The sequence below is a fragment of the Hyla sarda genome, chromosome 2 (assembly GCF_029499605.1).
Source record: "Hyla sarda isolate aHylSar1 chromosome 2, aHylSar1.hap1, whole genome shotgun sequence".
Classification (NCBI taxonomy): Eukaryota; Metazoa; Chordata; class Amphibia; order Anura; family Hylidae; genus Hyla; species Hyla sarda.
In genome coordinates, this window is record NC_079190.1 from 290,054,990 (window position 1) to 290,072,420 (window position 17,431).

The window sequence follows — 17,431 nt, forward strand, 5'->3', positions numbered from 1 at the left end:
CAGAGCTGTTAATGCCATCCTCTATATCATTGATAAATAAATTAAACAACAGCGGTCCCAGTACAGAACCTTGGGGTACACCACTAATAACCGGGGACCAATCAGAGTACGAATCATTGACCACCACTCTCTGGGTACGATCCATGAGCCAGTGTTCAATCCAGTTACAAACTAAGATTTCCAAACCCAAAGACCTTAACTTACCTGTCAGACGTCTATGAGGGACAGTATCAAATGCTTTAGCAAAATCCAGAAACACTATATCCACAGCCATTCCTCTGTCAAGGCTTCTACTCACCTCTTCATAAAAGCAAATTAGATTGGTTTGACAACTTCTATCCTTAGTAAACCCATGCTGGCTATCACTTATAATACAATTATCCCCTATGTATTCCTGAATGTAATCCCTTATAAGTCCTTCAAACAATTTACCCACAATGCACGTTAGACTTACCGGTCTATAGTTTCCTGGGGAAGACCTAGAGCCTGTTTTGAAGATTGGCACCACAGTCCCTTGGCACAATACCAGACACCAGTGAATCTCTAAATATCATGAACAGGGGTACAGATATTACTGAACTTACCTCTCTAAGAACTCTTGGGTGCAATCCATCTGGCCCTGAAGATTTGCTTACATTTAAATTACTTAACTTACCTTGTACCATCTCTACATTAAGCCAGTTCAGTACATTACATGATGTGTTACCAGCACTGACCTGGCCAATGTCAGCTCCTTTTTCCTTAGTATATACAGAACTAAAGAACCCATTCAGTAGCTCTGCTTTCTCTATATCGCCTGTGACAACCTCCCCATTATCATTATTAAGGGGTCCTACATGCTCTGTCCTTGTTTTTTTTGCATTTATATATCTAAAAAAATATTTAGGATTAGTTTTGCTTTCTTTGGCCACCTGTCTCTCATTTTGAATTTTTGCTGTTTTTATTACATTTTTACAGATTTTATTAAGCTCTTTGTACTGTTTAACCTCTTAAGGACCCAGGATGTATGGGTACGTCCTGGGTCCCGGTCCTGCGATATAATGCGGGGTCACACGTTGACCCCGCATCATATCGCGGCGGGCCCGGCGTCATAGTGAAGCCGGGACCCGCCTCTAATAGCGCGCGTGCCGCGTGCTATTAACGTGCTATTAACCCTTTAGCCGCGCGCTCAAAGCTGAGCCGCGCGGCTAAAAACGATAGTAAAAGTGCCCGGCTAGCTCAGGGAGCTGTTCGGGATCGCCGCGGTATAATCGCGGCATCCCGAACAGCTGTAGCACAGGAGGAGGGCTTCTTACCTTCTCCTGTGCTGTCCGATCGCCGAATGAATGCTTCAAGCCTGAGATCCAGGCTTGAGCATTCAATCGCCGAAAACACTGATTGATCCATTCCTATGGAGATGGATCAATCAGTGTAAAAGATCAGTACATGCAATGTTATAGCCCCCTATAGGAGCTTTAATATTGCATAAGAAAAGTGTAAAAAAAATCATTAACCCTTTCAATTATCCCTTCCCCTAATAAAAGTTTGAATCACCCGGCATTTCCAAAAATAAAAAAAACATTATGTAAATAATAATAAAAATAAACATATATGGTATCGCCGCGTGCGGAAATGTCCGAATTATAAAAATATACCACTTTTTAAACCGCTCGTTCAATGGCGTACGCGCAAAAAAATTCCAAAGTCCAAAATAGCGCATTTTTGATCACTTTTTATACCACAAAAAAGTGAATAAAAAGTGATCAAAAAGTCTGATCAGAACAAAAATGGTACTGATAAAAACTTCAGATGACGGCACAAAAAATGAGTCCTCAAGGCGCCCTGAACACAGAAAAATAAAAAAGTTATAGGGGTCAAAAATGACCATTTTAAACGCATACATTTTCCTGCATGTATTCATGATTTTTTTCGGAAGTGATACAAATTCAAACCTATACAAGTAGGGTATCATTTTAACCGTATGGACCTACAGAATAAAGATAAGGTATCATTTTTGACAAAAAAAATGTTCTGCGTAAAAACAGAAGCCCCCAAAACTTACAAAATAGTGTTTTTTCATCAATTTTGTCGCACATTGATTTTTTTTCCCGTTTCACCGTAGATTTTTGGGTAAAATGACTAATGTCATTACAAAGTAGAATTAGTTACGCAAAAATTAAGCCATTATATATAATTTTAGGTGAAAATTTTTAAGAGTTATGATTTTTTAAAGTTAAGGAGGAAAAATTGAAAATGAAAAAACGGAAAAAGCCCGGGTCCTTAAGAGGTTAAATGTTATAGCTGACCCATCAGATTTGAATTTTTTGAAGGCTATTTTTTTGTTGTTTATTGCTCTTTTAACATCATTTGTCAGCCATTTAGGATTTAGTTTTAATCGTTTATATTTGTTCCCCTTTGGGAACATGTTTTTTTTCTTTTTACATTATTTAATTAAAAAAATGGAAAAACAGGGATGATTCAAACTTTTATTAGAAGAGGGGCTTATTCACATTTATTTACTTTTATTTAAATGGCCACTGTCAGTTTCAAAAACTTTTTATATGTTGTACATCTTCGCAAAACATTAACCTTTCTAACTCATTGACCCCGCATCATAGCGGGTAGGGCCCGGACGGGACCCGTGGCTAATAGCGGGCGTGGCTAATAGCGGGCGTCACCGATCAAAGTCGTTCTCCGCATTACAAAAATGCACTCCCGGTCGGGCTGATCGGGACCGCCGCGGTGAAACCGCGGTGTCCTGATCAGCTAGAACTCACGAGGAGTGTCCCTTACCTGACTCCTCAGCATCCGATCGCCGAATGACTGCTCTGTGCCTGAGATCCAGGCAGGAACAGTCAAGCAGCGATAACACTAATCAATGCTATGGCATAGTATTGATCAGTGTGAGAGATCAGTGTATTGCATGTTATAGCACCCTGGGGGGCTATAACATTGCAAAAGAAAAGTGAAAAAAAAAAGTTAATAAAGATGATTTAACCCCTCCCCTAATAAAAATTTGAATCAACCCCCGTTTTTCTAAAAAAAAAAAAAAAAAACGGTGTAAATAAAAAAATAAATAAACATATGTGGTATCGATGCATGCGTAAATGTTCGAACTATAAAAATATATCGTTAATTAAACTGCTCGGTCAATGGCGTACGCGCAAAAAAATTCCAAAGTCCAAAATAGTGTATTTTTGGTCACTTTGTATATCATGAAAAAATGAATAAAAAGTGATCAACAAGTCCGATCAATACAAAAAGGGTACCGCTAAAAACTTCAGATCACGGCGCAAAAAAATTAGCCCTCATACCGACCCATACGCAGTAAAATAAAAAATTTATAGGGGTCAGAAGATGACAATTTTTTTCAGAAGTACGACAAAAAATCAAACTGATATAAGTAGGGTATCATTTTAATAGTATGGACCTACAGAATAAAGATAAGGTGTCATTTTTACCGAAAAATTTACTGCGTAGAAACAGAAGCCCTCAAAAGTTACAAATTTTTTTTTTCAGTTTTGTCTCACAATGATTTTTTTCCGTTTCACCGTAGATTTTTGGGTAAAATGACTGATGTCACTGCAAAGTAGAATTGGTGGCACAAAAAATAAGCCATAATATGGATTTTTAGGTGCAAAATTGAAAGGGTTAGGATTTTTTAAAGGTGATGAAAGTGCAAAAACGGAAAAACCCCTGGTCCTTAAGGGGTTAAGGACCCATGACGTATCGGTACGTCATGAGTTCGCTCCCGTTCTATAACGCGGGGTGGCAGCGTGGTCGGGCCCGGCCCGTGGCTATTAGCGCGCGGCACTGATCGCGGTACCGCACGCTATTAACCCTTTAGACGCGGCGTTCAAAGTTGAACATTGCATCTAAAGTGAAAGTAAACCAATGCCGGTTAGCTCAGGCATCCCGAACAGCTTACAGGACAGCCGGAAGGTCCCTACATGTCTCCTCGCTGTCCGATCGCCGAATGACTGCTCAGTGCCTGAGATCCAGGCATGAGCAGTCATGCGGCAGAATCATTGATCACTGGTTTCTTATGAGAAACCATTGAACAATGTAAAAGATCAGTGTGTGCAGTGTTATAGTCCCCTATGGGAGCTATAACACTGCAAAAAAAGTGAATAAAGATCATTTAACACCTTCCCTAATAAAAGTTTGAATCACCCCCAAATAAAAATAAACATAAAAATCACACCTGAAAGTAGATAAAAAAAAGGTGAGAAGTTCACTTAGTCTTTGCATTGTGTGTCTGTGTGTGCCACACTAAGCATGGACAACAGAAAGAGAAGAGATCTGTGTGAGAACTTGAGAACCAAAATTGTGGAAAAATATCAACAATTTCAAGGTTACAAGTCCATCTCCAGAGATCTAGATTTGCCTTTGTCCACAGTGCGCAACATTATCAAGAAGTTTTCAACCCATGGCACTGTAGCTAATCTCCCTGGGCATGGACAGAAGAGAGAAATTGATGAAAGGTGTCAACGTAGGATAGTCCGGATGGTGAATAAGCAGCCCCAAACAAGTTCTAAAGATATTCAAGCTGTCCTGCAGGCTCAGGGAGACATCAGTGTCAGCGCGAACTATCCATCGACATTTAAATGAAATGAAACGCTATGGCAGGAGACCCAGGAGGACTCCACTGCTGACACAGAGACATAAAAAAGCAAGACTACATGTTGCCAAAATGAACTTGAGTAAGCCAAAATTCTTCTGGGAAAAGGTCTTATGGACAGATGAGACCAAGATAGAGCCTTTTGGTAAAGCACATCATTCTACTATTTAACGAAAATGGAACAACAAAGAAAAGAACACAGTGCCTATAGTGAAATATGGTGGAGGTTCAATGATGTTTTGGAGTTGTTTTGATGCCTCTTGCACTGGGTGCCTTGAATGTGTGCAAGGCATCATAAAATCTGAGGATTATCAATGGATGTACAGCCCAGTATCAGAAAGCTGGGTTTGGGTCTGAGATCTTGGGTCTTCCAGCAGGACAATGCCCCCAAATATACGTCAAAAAGCACCCAAAAGTGGATGGCAACAAAGCACTGGAAAGTTCTGAAGTGGCCAGCAATGAGTCCAGATCTAAATCCCATTGAACACCTGTGGAGAGATTTTAAAATTGCTGTTGGGAAAAGGCACCTTTCCAATAAGAGAGACCTGGAGCAGTTTGCAAAGGAAGAGTCGTCCAATATTCCGGCTGAGAGGTGTAAGAAGCTTATTGATGGTTATAGGAAGCGACTGATTTCAGTTATCAAGTTAAGGGTGCCATTAATTTTGTCCAGCCCCTTTTTGGAGTTTGGTGTTACATTATGTCCAATTTGCTTTTTTTCCTCCCTTTTTTGGTTTAGTTCTGTTTGAACTCATTTTTATTGTTTTTTTTCCAGAAAATTAGTTATAAGAACAGTATATCATTGCGTGTAATATATAGCAAATTATTATAAGTTTGTCCATATAAAACAGTCATTATTAATGCATGCGGTGTATATAAACATTGCATTTTACATAAATTTATGTTCATTTATGTTATAGTATTATTTAGTCTAAAAGTATAAAGTATAAAGATAACCAGTGATAATCCGTATCTATGAAAAGCTTAAGGCTTTATTAAGCTTTTGAAATTTCAGCTATGTTGTTATTTTTTATATCTATGTGATGTTGTAACTTTCTGAAATTATTGTTTACGTAGTTGTTGTGTTTTTCGCCTCAGATGTTCCTTCTTCCTCCCTCTTAGATACAGTTTTTTGGACTTACGTAGATAAAGTATCAATAATAAATAGAGTATTGTGGTAGGTATAGGAGAGACATGTATGTAGAATCGTAAGTGTATGACAGTTGAAATAGATATAACAATAATGAAAATCAACCTTTATTTGGATAATAGAAATCCCAATATTTCCACCAATTCCTTACATTATTAGCTCGGCCGCATTGCGATGAAAACGCTTCTTCATAAATCTTCACCGAGGATACCATTTCAATAATTTCTGCAGTTTTCCATCTTTTGACTACACACATTCTGGCTGCAATGTACACATGGCAAAAGAGGTGCTTGTACTTCTTTTTTAAATTTATGTAGGTCAATGTTCAAGATAAAAAGCTCAGGCGTGAGAATATGGGAGTTTTGGGAAAGTGTGAATGTAATTGAATTCAGGTCTTTTCTGAACTTATATAGCTTAGGGAAATTCCATAGAATATGAAATATAGAGCCATTACCTCCACATGCTCTCCAACATGTCTTAGGGAAGTAATAAAAAAAGTGTGTAGTTTTGCTGGGGTGTATTACCAACGTGTTAATGTTTTATAAAACTGTTCCCTATTGTTGGTGCATGCTGTGTAATGTCTTAATAGGTCTATATCAGAGGACCACTCTTTTTCTGTAAAAGTTTTATTCAAATCAAGTTCCCATCTCTTGTGAAATTGCCTTATTTGTGTGAACTTGTCATTATTTATGAAGTCACAGATCTTGAATGTATATTGTCAATTAGTGAGGAAGAGCAGTATAAAATGTCTAGTAAGAATTGTGGTACTTTTCTCTTAACATAATTGTATGTAGCTGGATGTGAGGTTATACTCTTATAACTGGAGATTTCTTCATTGGGTATTTCAAATCTGGAACAGATTGTCTCAAAAGGCATCAGTGATCCATCTGAAAGTAAAATCCCGGATACCCCATCACATTTCTGCCCCATCTCACTGCTAAATGCTGATTTAAAAATCTTTGCGAAAATCCTTGCTAATCATTTACAAAATTATATACCTGAATTGGCACACCCAGACCAGGTGGGTTTTACACTGGACAGAAAGGCCTATGACGGGACTTGAAAAGTTATTAATCTCTTATAATGGGCTAACAGCTCAAAAACACCTTCTCTGCTCCTCTCATTAGACGCAGAGAAGGTGTCTGATAGAGTACACTGGGGGTACTTGAGAGAGGTTCTGAAGAAATTTGGAATCCGTGAGAAGTTTATATCCGCCATCTTTTCATTATACACTGGCCCTTCAGCAAAAATTTCTATAAATGGACTGTTCTCTGAATCATTTCCCATTTCTAATGGGATAAGACAGGGGTGCCCACTATTTCCCCTCTTATTTGTTCTGGCTACTGAGCCCCTAGCTGAAAAAATTTGACAGAATATCAAAATTACAGGATTTGAACACCCATCTGACTACAATAAAGCTTATTTGCGGATGACATTTTACTTATGGTTACTAATCCTGATTCCTCCATCCCTGAAATTCAGTATGAACTGGAAGAATTTAGTAAAATCTCTTATCATAAAGTAAACTCTGCCAAATCCACTATACTTAACATAAATATTCCTAAAATAAAAAGTCAGGTTCTTCAAACTAAATTCCCATTTTAATGGGAGTCCTCTCACATAACTATTCTCGGAGTCAACATATCCAATAATCTTTCCACAATTCCAAGAGTAAATTTTCCCAAATTAATTGAAGACATTCAAACAGATCTAAACCACTTTGAAACAACAATGGGGATGGTTTGGGAGAATAAATCTATTTAAGATGTTTATTTACCCCAAGATTACCTATCTAATCAGTACTATACCATCTTACATACCCCTATTTTATTTGAAAAAACTACAGCAACAGATGACGAAATTTATTTGGAACAATTCCAAAGTTAGAACAGCCACAGACATTCTAACAAAGAAAACAGCATATGGAGGTCTAGGCATTCCGAACATATTTGCATATAGAACTTCTACCCTCTTAAGACAGTCTTTGGAATGGCTAAAGCCAGAAGGGAATAAAAAAAAACAATGGGCAAAACTAGAGCAAAATATACACATAGCATCAAATTGGAAGAACATAATCTTAGACGCTCATAAACATAAAACAAGCAAAAATAGACTAAACCCTGTAGTCATTACGACACTCCAGACTTGGAGCAACAGTTTTAATGCCAATTATAATGGGGAGAACTATATAGAAAAAGACATTCCCCTCACTTCAATAAAACCTTTTTGTAAAAAATACAATTTACAGACGTGGCAAAACCATGGCATTTACTACCTGTCAGACCTAATTTTTTTGTTTAGTTCCAATACACACAACGGGAATAAACATGTGTATAGTAAAACATGTGTTACTGCAATCCTTTTCTGTGAGAAATACTTAATTTTCTAGAAAAATTTCAGGGGTGCCAACATTTATGGCCATGACTGTACTTCATACAAAATTTTTATTTCCTTTTTATAGAAATCATGGCTTTGTCCAAGCTGTAGCACAGGCATGGACAAAGTCCAGTAAGTGAGTGTGGGCTAGCACTTCTTTGTGTTCTTTCCCGATAGTACTCCTCTGTGCTCTGTCCTTTCCTATCACACAGGAGAGAGTACAAAGGAGTGCTAGCCCACCCTCACTTACTGGACTTTGTCCATACCTGTGCTTCAGCTTGGACAAAGCCATGATTTTATAAGCCATGAATTCTATAAAAAAGGAAATAACATTTTCTTATGAAGTTTATTAGAACGGTTAATGTTTTGCCAAGATGTACAACATATTAAAAAGTTTTTGTATCTAACAGTGCCCATTTAGACATGGGTCCCGGCTGCTATCAGCGTGCTCCTAAGCCCATGGAGCAGCAGCACGCGCAGGGAGTACATTTACGCCCTGTGTCATTAACGTGTAAAGACTGGTGTTAATGAATTCTGTATGTTTCTTTAAAATCCTTTATGTTTCAACTCTTCACTATTTTCAAGATATCTGTCTTGAAAATCCCTGTAAAACATTTTTGTTTCAAAATGCAGGTTTCCCCTCTGATTTATTTTAGCATTTTTTCAGATCACCTCTCCCTTGTAGCATTCCTGCAAAGCATATTGCAATAAAGCATTATAATGTACTTTCATTGGTGGTAAGCCAGACAGGTTTGTATTTGTTGACTTGCCCTGACCTGTAGCATTAGATAAGCAAAAACCTCTCCTACTTTTGGCAGCATATGTCAGAAAAGCTCACTGTTTTAGTAACTTAATTCTAATATGTTTTTCTTGTTTATTCTGTTGAAAGGTTAGCTTGACAGTATAGTTTAAGTACAACTAAACAGAATGGTTTGTTTTACAAAATTTTAATAATATTTATTTTCTCTCCCCTTAGATCGAATAGATCCACTGTGGATGAGGAGTTTCTCTTTAACACCAGTGGCTTTGATCAGGTGGCTGATTCTTGCAGACTTCATTCTACTAACATGGAAAAACCTGATACACAACAAAGCTTTTCTGAACTACCCAGATCATCTAAGAAGAAAGAAAATGTTTCTATAAAACTATCACACAGTGTTATACCTTCTCAGCTACATGCTGGTCATGTAAAAGGCTTGCAGAAAGTCTTTGAAAATATTAGCTCAAAAGATGTTATTCATCATAAAGTAACAGACAAATCTCAACAGTGTGGATCTCTTAGGGAAAAGAAACATAGACCCTCCAAAGATGGGCCTGTCACTCCGGGAGTTCATGGCCCAGTTTATTCTAAAGTTTATAATCCTTTAGGAAAAGATAATTTAGATAAAAGTGATTGTGTAACAGGGACAGCACTTGATAGTTCGGAAAAATCAAACACTACAGTGTCACTGAGAAATGCAGACAGTAATGAAGAAAGTGTGGAAATTAAGGCTACCAAGAAATATATTGCAAATGTGGAATTGTTCAAAAGGCACCAATCTGACAATGAAGCCAACAATAGGAAAGCAAAAATCCAACTCCCAGACCTTAAGCTTCCTCCTAGGGCATCAACACCACCCCCTTATAGGACTAAGAATAATGTTTCAATTTCCCTGAGCTCACCAAGAGGATGGAAAAATGAAAGTGTCATACTTCGCTCACCTATGTCATCTGTGGCACAACGGTTTGAAAATCAACGGTTGAGTAATTATTATCCAGTTCCATCTCAACCTTCTGGAACTGTTTTCTTTTCAGGGCAAAATTTTTCTCATGCTAAATTAGGTTTAGAAACACAGCAAAATGTCACAAACTATACACAAATACAACCAAAAAATATCCCTAAAAACCATATTAAAAATAACCCACTGGAATCAAGCAAATCAGAGGGTAAACCATGGTCCCTAGCCAACAATCTGCATGATATAAGCCATATTGCTAATGAAAAAAAGTATTTACACAACAGAAGCTTTGAGAGATTTACCAATACAACAAAGAATGAAATTCAAGAGGACTCTACTGCAAATGAAGAATGGGGACTAAAAGAAAAGCAAGGAAAATTTACTGATAAACACATTGCAGAAATAATGTCAACAAAACACATAAACACTCAGGGAATGAGCACTTCAAAAATACTTCAATCAAGAAGTAATGAGGCCTGTGTAGAGAAACACATGAACACAAGCATTGTTGATCTTAACCCCAGTCATGACATCCCTTCTGTATTAACTCACAGAAATACCAGTATGAATGAAATTCAAGAAGACTCTATAGGAAACCAAGATTCAGAACTAGGAGAACTACAAGGAAGATTTAATGATAAACATACTGTTGAAAGAATGTTGATTAAAGACACACACAGTCAAGGCATCAGTACAGCAGAAATATTAAAATCAAGCGGATTGCAAGTCTGTGTAGGAGAAACCATAGGCACAATAAATAGTAAGCTCAGTCATGACATCCCTCCTGTAATAACAAAAATTCAAGAAGATTCTGTAGGAAGTGAAGAGTCAAGACTGGGAGAGATGTATGAAATATTAACTGATAAACATATTGCAGAATTTTTTTTAGCAGATGACACACATTATCCTAGCAGTAGCACTTCAGAAATATTAAAATCAAGAGAAAAGGAGGTCTGTGTAGACAAAAACATGAACACATGCACAATTGATAGTAAGCTTAGTCATGACATTCCTCCTGTAATAAATCAGAGAAGAAAGCCACCTGATCATTCACCTGATACCTACATTAACCATAAAGTTAAAAACAGTCTTAGAGAAAAACTAGAGGATTCAAATGATAATAATAACCACGGTGCTTCATGTTTCATGGATATAAATTATGTGGCAGTTGACAGTATGGCTATGTCAAATGACAATAGAGATGATATATTTGGGGATTTATGCACCAACAAAGAAGTAAAAAGTAAACCTCCACCCACCATAATTCTCCGTACAGTTGTACATAAAGTTAATCATGACTCTATTGACGTAAATAAAAGTAAAAATAATGATGAACTTATACATGATGAAGCTTTAGTCATCAATCAACCACCTGAGGAGGAGATAAAGCTAAAGCATAAGGTGGAAGAATTGAAAAACAAACATGCAGCACTCATTTACTGTGAATATAACATTGAGAAAAATGTAAAATCTAATACTGATGCCCCTTGTGAAAGTCAGTCTACAACTGTAGAAGACCAGGCTAACTCCCTAACTGGTCAGGGAGAAGAAGTTTCAATTGAGCCAAATAAATGTGACCTCACTATGGATCTAAAAACATATAATATGGGTTCAACTGATAACATTAAGGATTGTAAAACAAATGTGTTAAGTAGAGCTGATGACAAGGTCAATTCTGTGCCATTAAATGACAAGGAAATAGAAAGTTACATAGAACAGCCTAAAATAGGCATCCCTGAAAAAAACAATGGTTTTGTACAGAACAAAACTATAGATAAGAAAGAAGAGGAAGAAACTGGAGAAGACAAAGAAATGGACTTAGGTTTTAGTAACCATGAGCAACAGGATTTGGTTTCAGTTACAACAAATGATAGACAAATAGTCAACTTGTTAGATACCGATCAGAGTAGCAGAGTTCTGAGAACTATAGGGGCTGTAGATATATTAGGACAACCTGAATGTGAAATAGCAGAACTGACAGACCAATCTCTTGGTGATGGGAAAGATAAATCAACATTGGTTCAAGATAAATCTGAATATGAACAAAATACAAATTCAAATGATTTATTGTCTATGGGTAAATTGGACCAAGTATTGCATATGGATTCTCATATAAATGCTGTTGGTACAGATATAGTGGACCATGGAAAAAAATTAGCAGTCAGTGTGGAAACAGAAGGCATCCCTGAAAAAAACAATGGTTTTGTACTGAACAAAACTATAGATAAGAAAGAAGAGGGCAAAACTGGAGAAGTCGAAGAAATGGATTTAGGTTTTAGTAACCACAAGCAACATGATTTGGTTTCAGTTACAACAAATGATAGACAAATAGTCAACTTGTTAGATACCGATCGGAGTAACAGAGTTCTGAGAACTATAGGGGCTGTAGATATATTAGGGCAACCTGAATGTGAAATAGCAGAACTGACAGACCAATCTCTTGGTAATGGGAAAGATATATCCACATTGGTTCAAGATAAATCTGAATATGAACAAAATTCAAATGATTTATTGTCTATGGATAAATTGGACCAAGTATTGCATATGGATTCTCATCTAAATGCTGTTGGTACAGATATAGTGGACCATGGAACAAAATTTGCAGTCAGTGTGGAAACAGAAGGCAAACAAATGGAAAAAGTTAGTGTGATATCTAAAAATTCTACAGTAGTAAAAAAGACAGTAAATATGATTCAGGAAAATACCACTGAAGTGGAAATAAAGACGGTTGGCATGAAAGACCAGAGTATACTGGATGCAACAGTGGCAAAGGATGAGCCAGCTACAAACACAACCAACCTGTTTGCCAGTGATCTGACAGTGAATACAGAGGAGTCAAAAGAGTTAATAAAAACTGTGGACAATAAGGACCAAGAAGCACAAGGAGTTATCCTAGTTTATTCACCTTCAGAGATCAATGAACAACCATTTAACAACTTGAAAGAAGAATCTGATAACCTGTCAGATACAAATGTGTCTTATCAAAATACAACACAAACAAGTAATGTAATTGTGGATCATAAGATGCAAAGCACTGATATCATCAGTGAACACCATGAGATTGGTGCAGAGCAAACTTTAGATATTATTAATCCACCTGTAGATACTGATGTTATTGGAAAAACAGTGGTAGGTAGTGAAGATGCCTTTAGTATTTTTAGTAATCAAGATAAATATGTTGTCATTAAAAAACCTGTTGTCAAGTCTGTAGGTCAGAATGGTGATATGGTACTTGGCAAAGCTGAACAACCTGGGAACATCTCTTTAGCAAGAGAATGTTTAGCAGTGGAGTATGGTAATTCAGCAATGGAGCATAAATTTGTTCCCCTTATGGGGGTGGCTGACCAAGGCACCATGAGCCATCCTGATGATCCACAAAACATTCCAGATACATTATTAATAGAAAATAGCAGCTTGAAGGGGGAGGAAAAAGAAAACTATATCCTAAATGAGATCAATCAACACATTTCTGCAAAAGAAGTAACTGAAGAACCCTCCGGAGATGTACTAATGGACCAGGTTGAACAAGTAGTTGTAATGCCAAATAAATGTTTGGAAGATCAAACTGAAGACGCAGAGCATGAAAAGGAAAAAGATGGGATTGATCATGATATACATGAAGGCAAACTTGTATTAGATATCAGTGATGAAATACATGAGCTTTCAAAGGTAAAAATTCTTGATGATATTTTATCAAGTACTAATGTTGAAAGCTGTACAGATGATGCACATAGTAAAGATACACAGATGAGTAAAAATACAGCAAATCATGTTACAGATGAAGTAGGTCAACAGAAAAGACTAGAAGATAATCTTCTATTGAATGAAGCCCGAACAGACAGTTTAATTGATGAGTCACCTACTGTAATTTTACATGATAGTGCTATGCAGACTGCTTTACAACAACCAAAAGCAAATTTGAATTTTGTAGATGAAGGAAAAAATGTTGATACTGTTGATTCCAACATTTATTGGTCTGTAAACAAATTAAATGGAGATGTTTCAGGGCTCCCGTTGTCATATGTGGACAAAATAAATGATACAACTGATATCGAGAATATGTCCACTCCAACTATAATTTACCCACAAGAAAAGAAAAACTCAGTACAACAGATGACTGAAATTGTTCAACTTTCTCATCTTCCGAAATCAGAAAAAGATATGAATGAATCTATAAACAGTGCAGAAGAGGGAGAAACGGAATCTTTAGAAAACATGGAGTCTTGGATGAACAAATTACGACAATTAGAAACCCCACAGTTTGTAAAACAACTTAGAGAACCTCGTCAACCTCGTTGCTCTGCACTTAGTATGTATGCCACTCTACCTCCTATAAAGGAGGATCAGGGTTCTCCAAAGAGCTTTGATTTCAGATTGCCATTTTTGGAGATAAATGAAAAGAAAAACCTTCCTGAAGAAAGTAAACCAACAGTAGAACCTACAGTGGCAGAACAACCTGAAAAGTCAGAACAAGGGGAAAAGAAATATTCCTGGGAAAGAAGCACAGAAAGGTCCATAATTGGGTCATCCCCACTGCAGTTAATGAGAAAACACTCTGGTGATGAGGTTTCTAGAAGTGACAGCTACAAGGCCTTAATTGCTCAAAATCTTAGTCAAAGGCAAGGTTCTATCATTGGCTCCCTACTTTTGTCTGAAAGATTAGATAAAAAGACCGACCCTTCTGAAAGAAAATCATTTTCCAGAATTGAAAGCAGTATTCTTCTCAGCAGTTATATGAAACCCCAAAAAGATAAACCTGAGGTGACAGAAGAAACAAAAACAATTTCAGAGAATGCAACACCTGAAAGTGATACTGCAACCACAGTCAATGACACTTTAACTAGCACTACAGAAGATCCTCAACAAGAAGACAGCATAGATTCTTCTATTCCAAAGGTTGAGCATGTTACAGAAATTGATTTGACTGAGCTGCCACCTAAGCTAGAAACTTCAGAATCTTCTCCATTAAAAGTTTTCCCGGATGTCTGGGTGAGATATACTAAAAATTCAATGACTTATGATATCTTATGTGATAATAAATGAACAGCTGTCTGATAAATAATATTGTATGTATGTTTACCTAAGTAATTGGCTTCATTATAGTAATGTATGACTACTATATCATTATCTTGTTTAATGTATGTTTTATAAGTAGATATCATAGCAATGGGAAATAATGTAATAATATCTTTGTTTCAGCATCACCCAGAAAAGAGTCATGGCAAGTTAAATCCAAGACCAGGAAAGGTAAGAATGTAAATAACAGAGGAACTTAAGGAATGGATCATTATGATTCACTGCAAAACCCTGCTTAAGCAAATTCACACACGTACATAAACAGACATGTGCGTACGTTGTTAAACCTTTCAGGAAGTAGCTATTATGGGCCTTGCAGACAAATCAATTTTTTATGTCGAGAGACATGATATATAATTTTCTAACAATGTAGCTACATAAGAGATTGTTTTGTGTGGGACAAGTTATACAGGGTGGGCCATTTATATGGATACACCTTAATAAAATGGGAATGGTTGGTGATATTCCTGTTTGTGGCACATTAGTATATGTGAGGGGGGAAACTTTTCAAGATGGGTGGTGACCATGGTGGCCATTTTGAAGTCGGCCATTTTGAATCCAACTTTTGTTTTTTCAATAGGAAGAGGGTCATGTGACACAACAATTATGTGCTTGGTTGTGTCATGTGACACAACAAAAGAAAAACAATTATGTGCTTGGTTCTAACGTAACTTTATTATTTCATGAGTTATTTACAAGTTTCTGACCACTTATAAAATGTGTTCAATGTGCTGCCCATTGTGTTGGATTGTAAAAGCAACTCTCTTCTCCCACTCTTCACACACTGATAGCAACACCGCAGGAGAAATGCTAGCACAGGCTTCCAGTATCCGTAGTTTCAGGTGCTGCACATCTCGTATCTTCACAGCACAGGCAATTGCCTTCAGATGACCCCAAAGATAAAAGTCTAAGGGGGTCAGATCGGGAGACCTTGGGGGGCCATTCAATTGGCCCACAACGATCAATCCACTTTCCAAGAAACTGTTCATCTAGGAATGCTCGGACCTGACACCCATAATGTGGTGGTGCACCATCTTGCTGGAAAAACTCAGGGAACGTGCCAGCTTCAGTGCATAAAGAGGGAAACACATCATCATGTAGCAAGTTTACATATCCAGTGGCCTTGAGGTTTCCATTGATGAAGAATGGCCCCACTATCTTTGTACCCCATATACCACACCATACCATCAATTTTTGTGTTCCAACAGTCTTGGAGGGATCTATTCAATGTGGGTTAGTATCAGACCAATAGCGGTGGTTTTGTTTGTTAACTTCACCATTCACATAAAAGTTTGCCTCATCACTGAACAAAATCTTCTGCGTAAACTGAGGGTCCTGTTCCAATTTTTGTTTTGTCCATTCTGCAGCACCTGAAACTATGGATACTGGAAGCCTGTGCTAGCATTTCTCCTGCGGTGTTGCTATCAGTGTGTGAAGAGTGGGAGAAGAGGGTTGCATTGACAATCCAACACAATGGGCAGCACATTGAACACATTTTATGGTCAGAAACTTGTAAATAACTCATGAAAGAATAGTTAAAACCAAGCACATCATTGTTTTTCTTTTGAAATTCCCAATAAGTTTGATGTGTCAAATGACCCTCTTCCTATTGAAAAAACAAAAGTTGGATTAAAAATGGCCGACTTCAAAATGGCCACCATGGTCACCACCCATCTTGAAAAGTTTCCCCCTTCACATATACTAATCAGTGCAGGGGACCATAGAAGAGCGGCCGCCTCTATACATTATACAGGAGGATCGCAGTGGGTGTCAGGAGTGACACTCACTACTATCTGTCTATTAATGCAGGTACTACAACTCCCAGCATGGAGCAGAGTGTGCTCCATGTTGGGAGCAGTAGTACCTGCAGTTAAAGACAGATCACAGCAGGTGTCACTCCTGACACCCGCTGCGATCATCCTTCATCCCTAAGATGTGGAGCGGCTTTCTCCTGCACTCGCATCTCTGCTCTGTACTCCGGTCTGCCACTCACCATTCATATTTCCCGCTGAGAGTGGGGATTAGTTGCCACCATCCAGTCAATCCCCACTCTTGGCGGAAAATATGAATAAGTGATGTGAATTTCTATTCACATCACTTGCCGGCTGGAGTATAGTGCAGAGATGCGAGCGCTGTATAGAGCCACTCCGCATCTCTGCTATATTATGGACGATCGCATTGGGTGTCAGGAGTGACACCCAGGGCAATCTGTCTATTAGTACAGGAACTATTACTCTCATTATGGAACAATGTGTTTCATGCTGGGAGTAGTACTACCTAAAAAATATTTTAAAAGAAATAAAGAAAAAAAAGTGAAAAACACACACACACTACATTTTTATTATTTTCTGCTACATTATTAGGTAACTACACCAAAAAAAAGATACCAGTATACTGATTTGAATACAAAAATAGTGAATAAACTTTATTCAAGTGCATTATAAAATCATACATAAAATACAGGGTACTATACAGATGAAAGCTACAGAAAAAGGTAGTGATACTAAATCCACA

The 17,431-nt window shown here is 37.5% G+C and overlaps 1 protein-coding gene across 1 annotated transcript in view; it reads left to right on the forward strand.

The window, feature by feature from the left end:
* CRYBG2 (crystallin beta-gamma domain containing 2) overlaps window positions 1–17,431 on the forward strand; it is a 220,691-nt gene that overhangs the window by 127,900 nt on the left and 75,360 nt on the right. Inside the window, exons 4-5 of the mRNA XM_056560140.1 lie at window positions 9,100–14,830; window positions 15,041–15,088. Of these exons, the coding sequence (XP_056416115.1) occupies window positions 9,100–14,830; window positions 15,041–15,088 (5,779 nt within the window). The remainder of the gene's footprint in view (window positions 1–9,099; window positions 14,831–15,040; window positions 15,089–17,431) is intronic.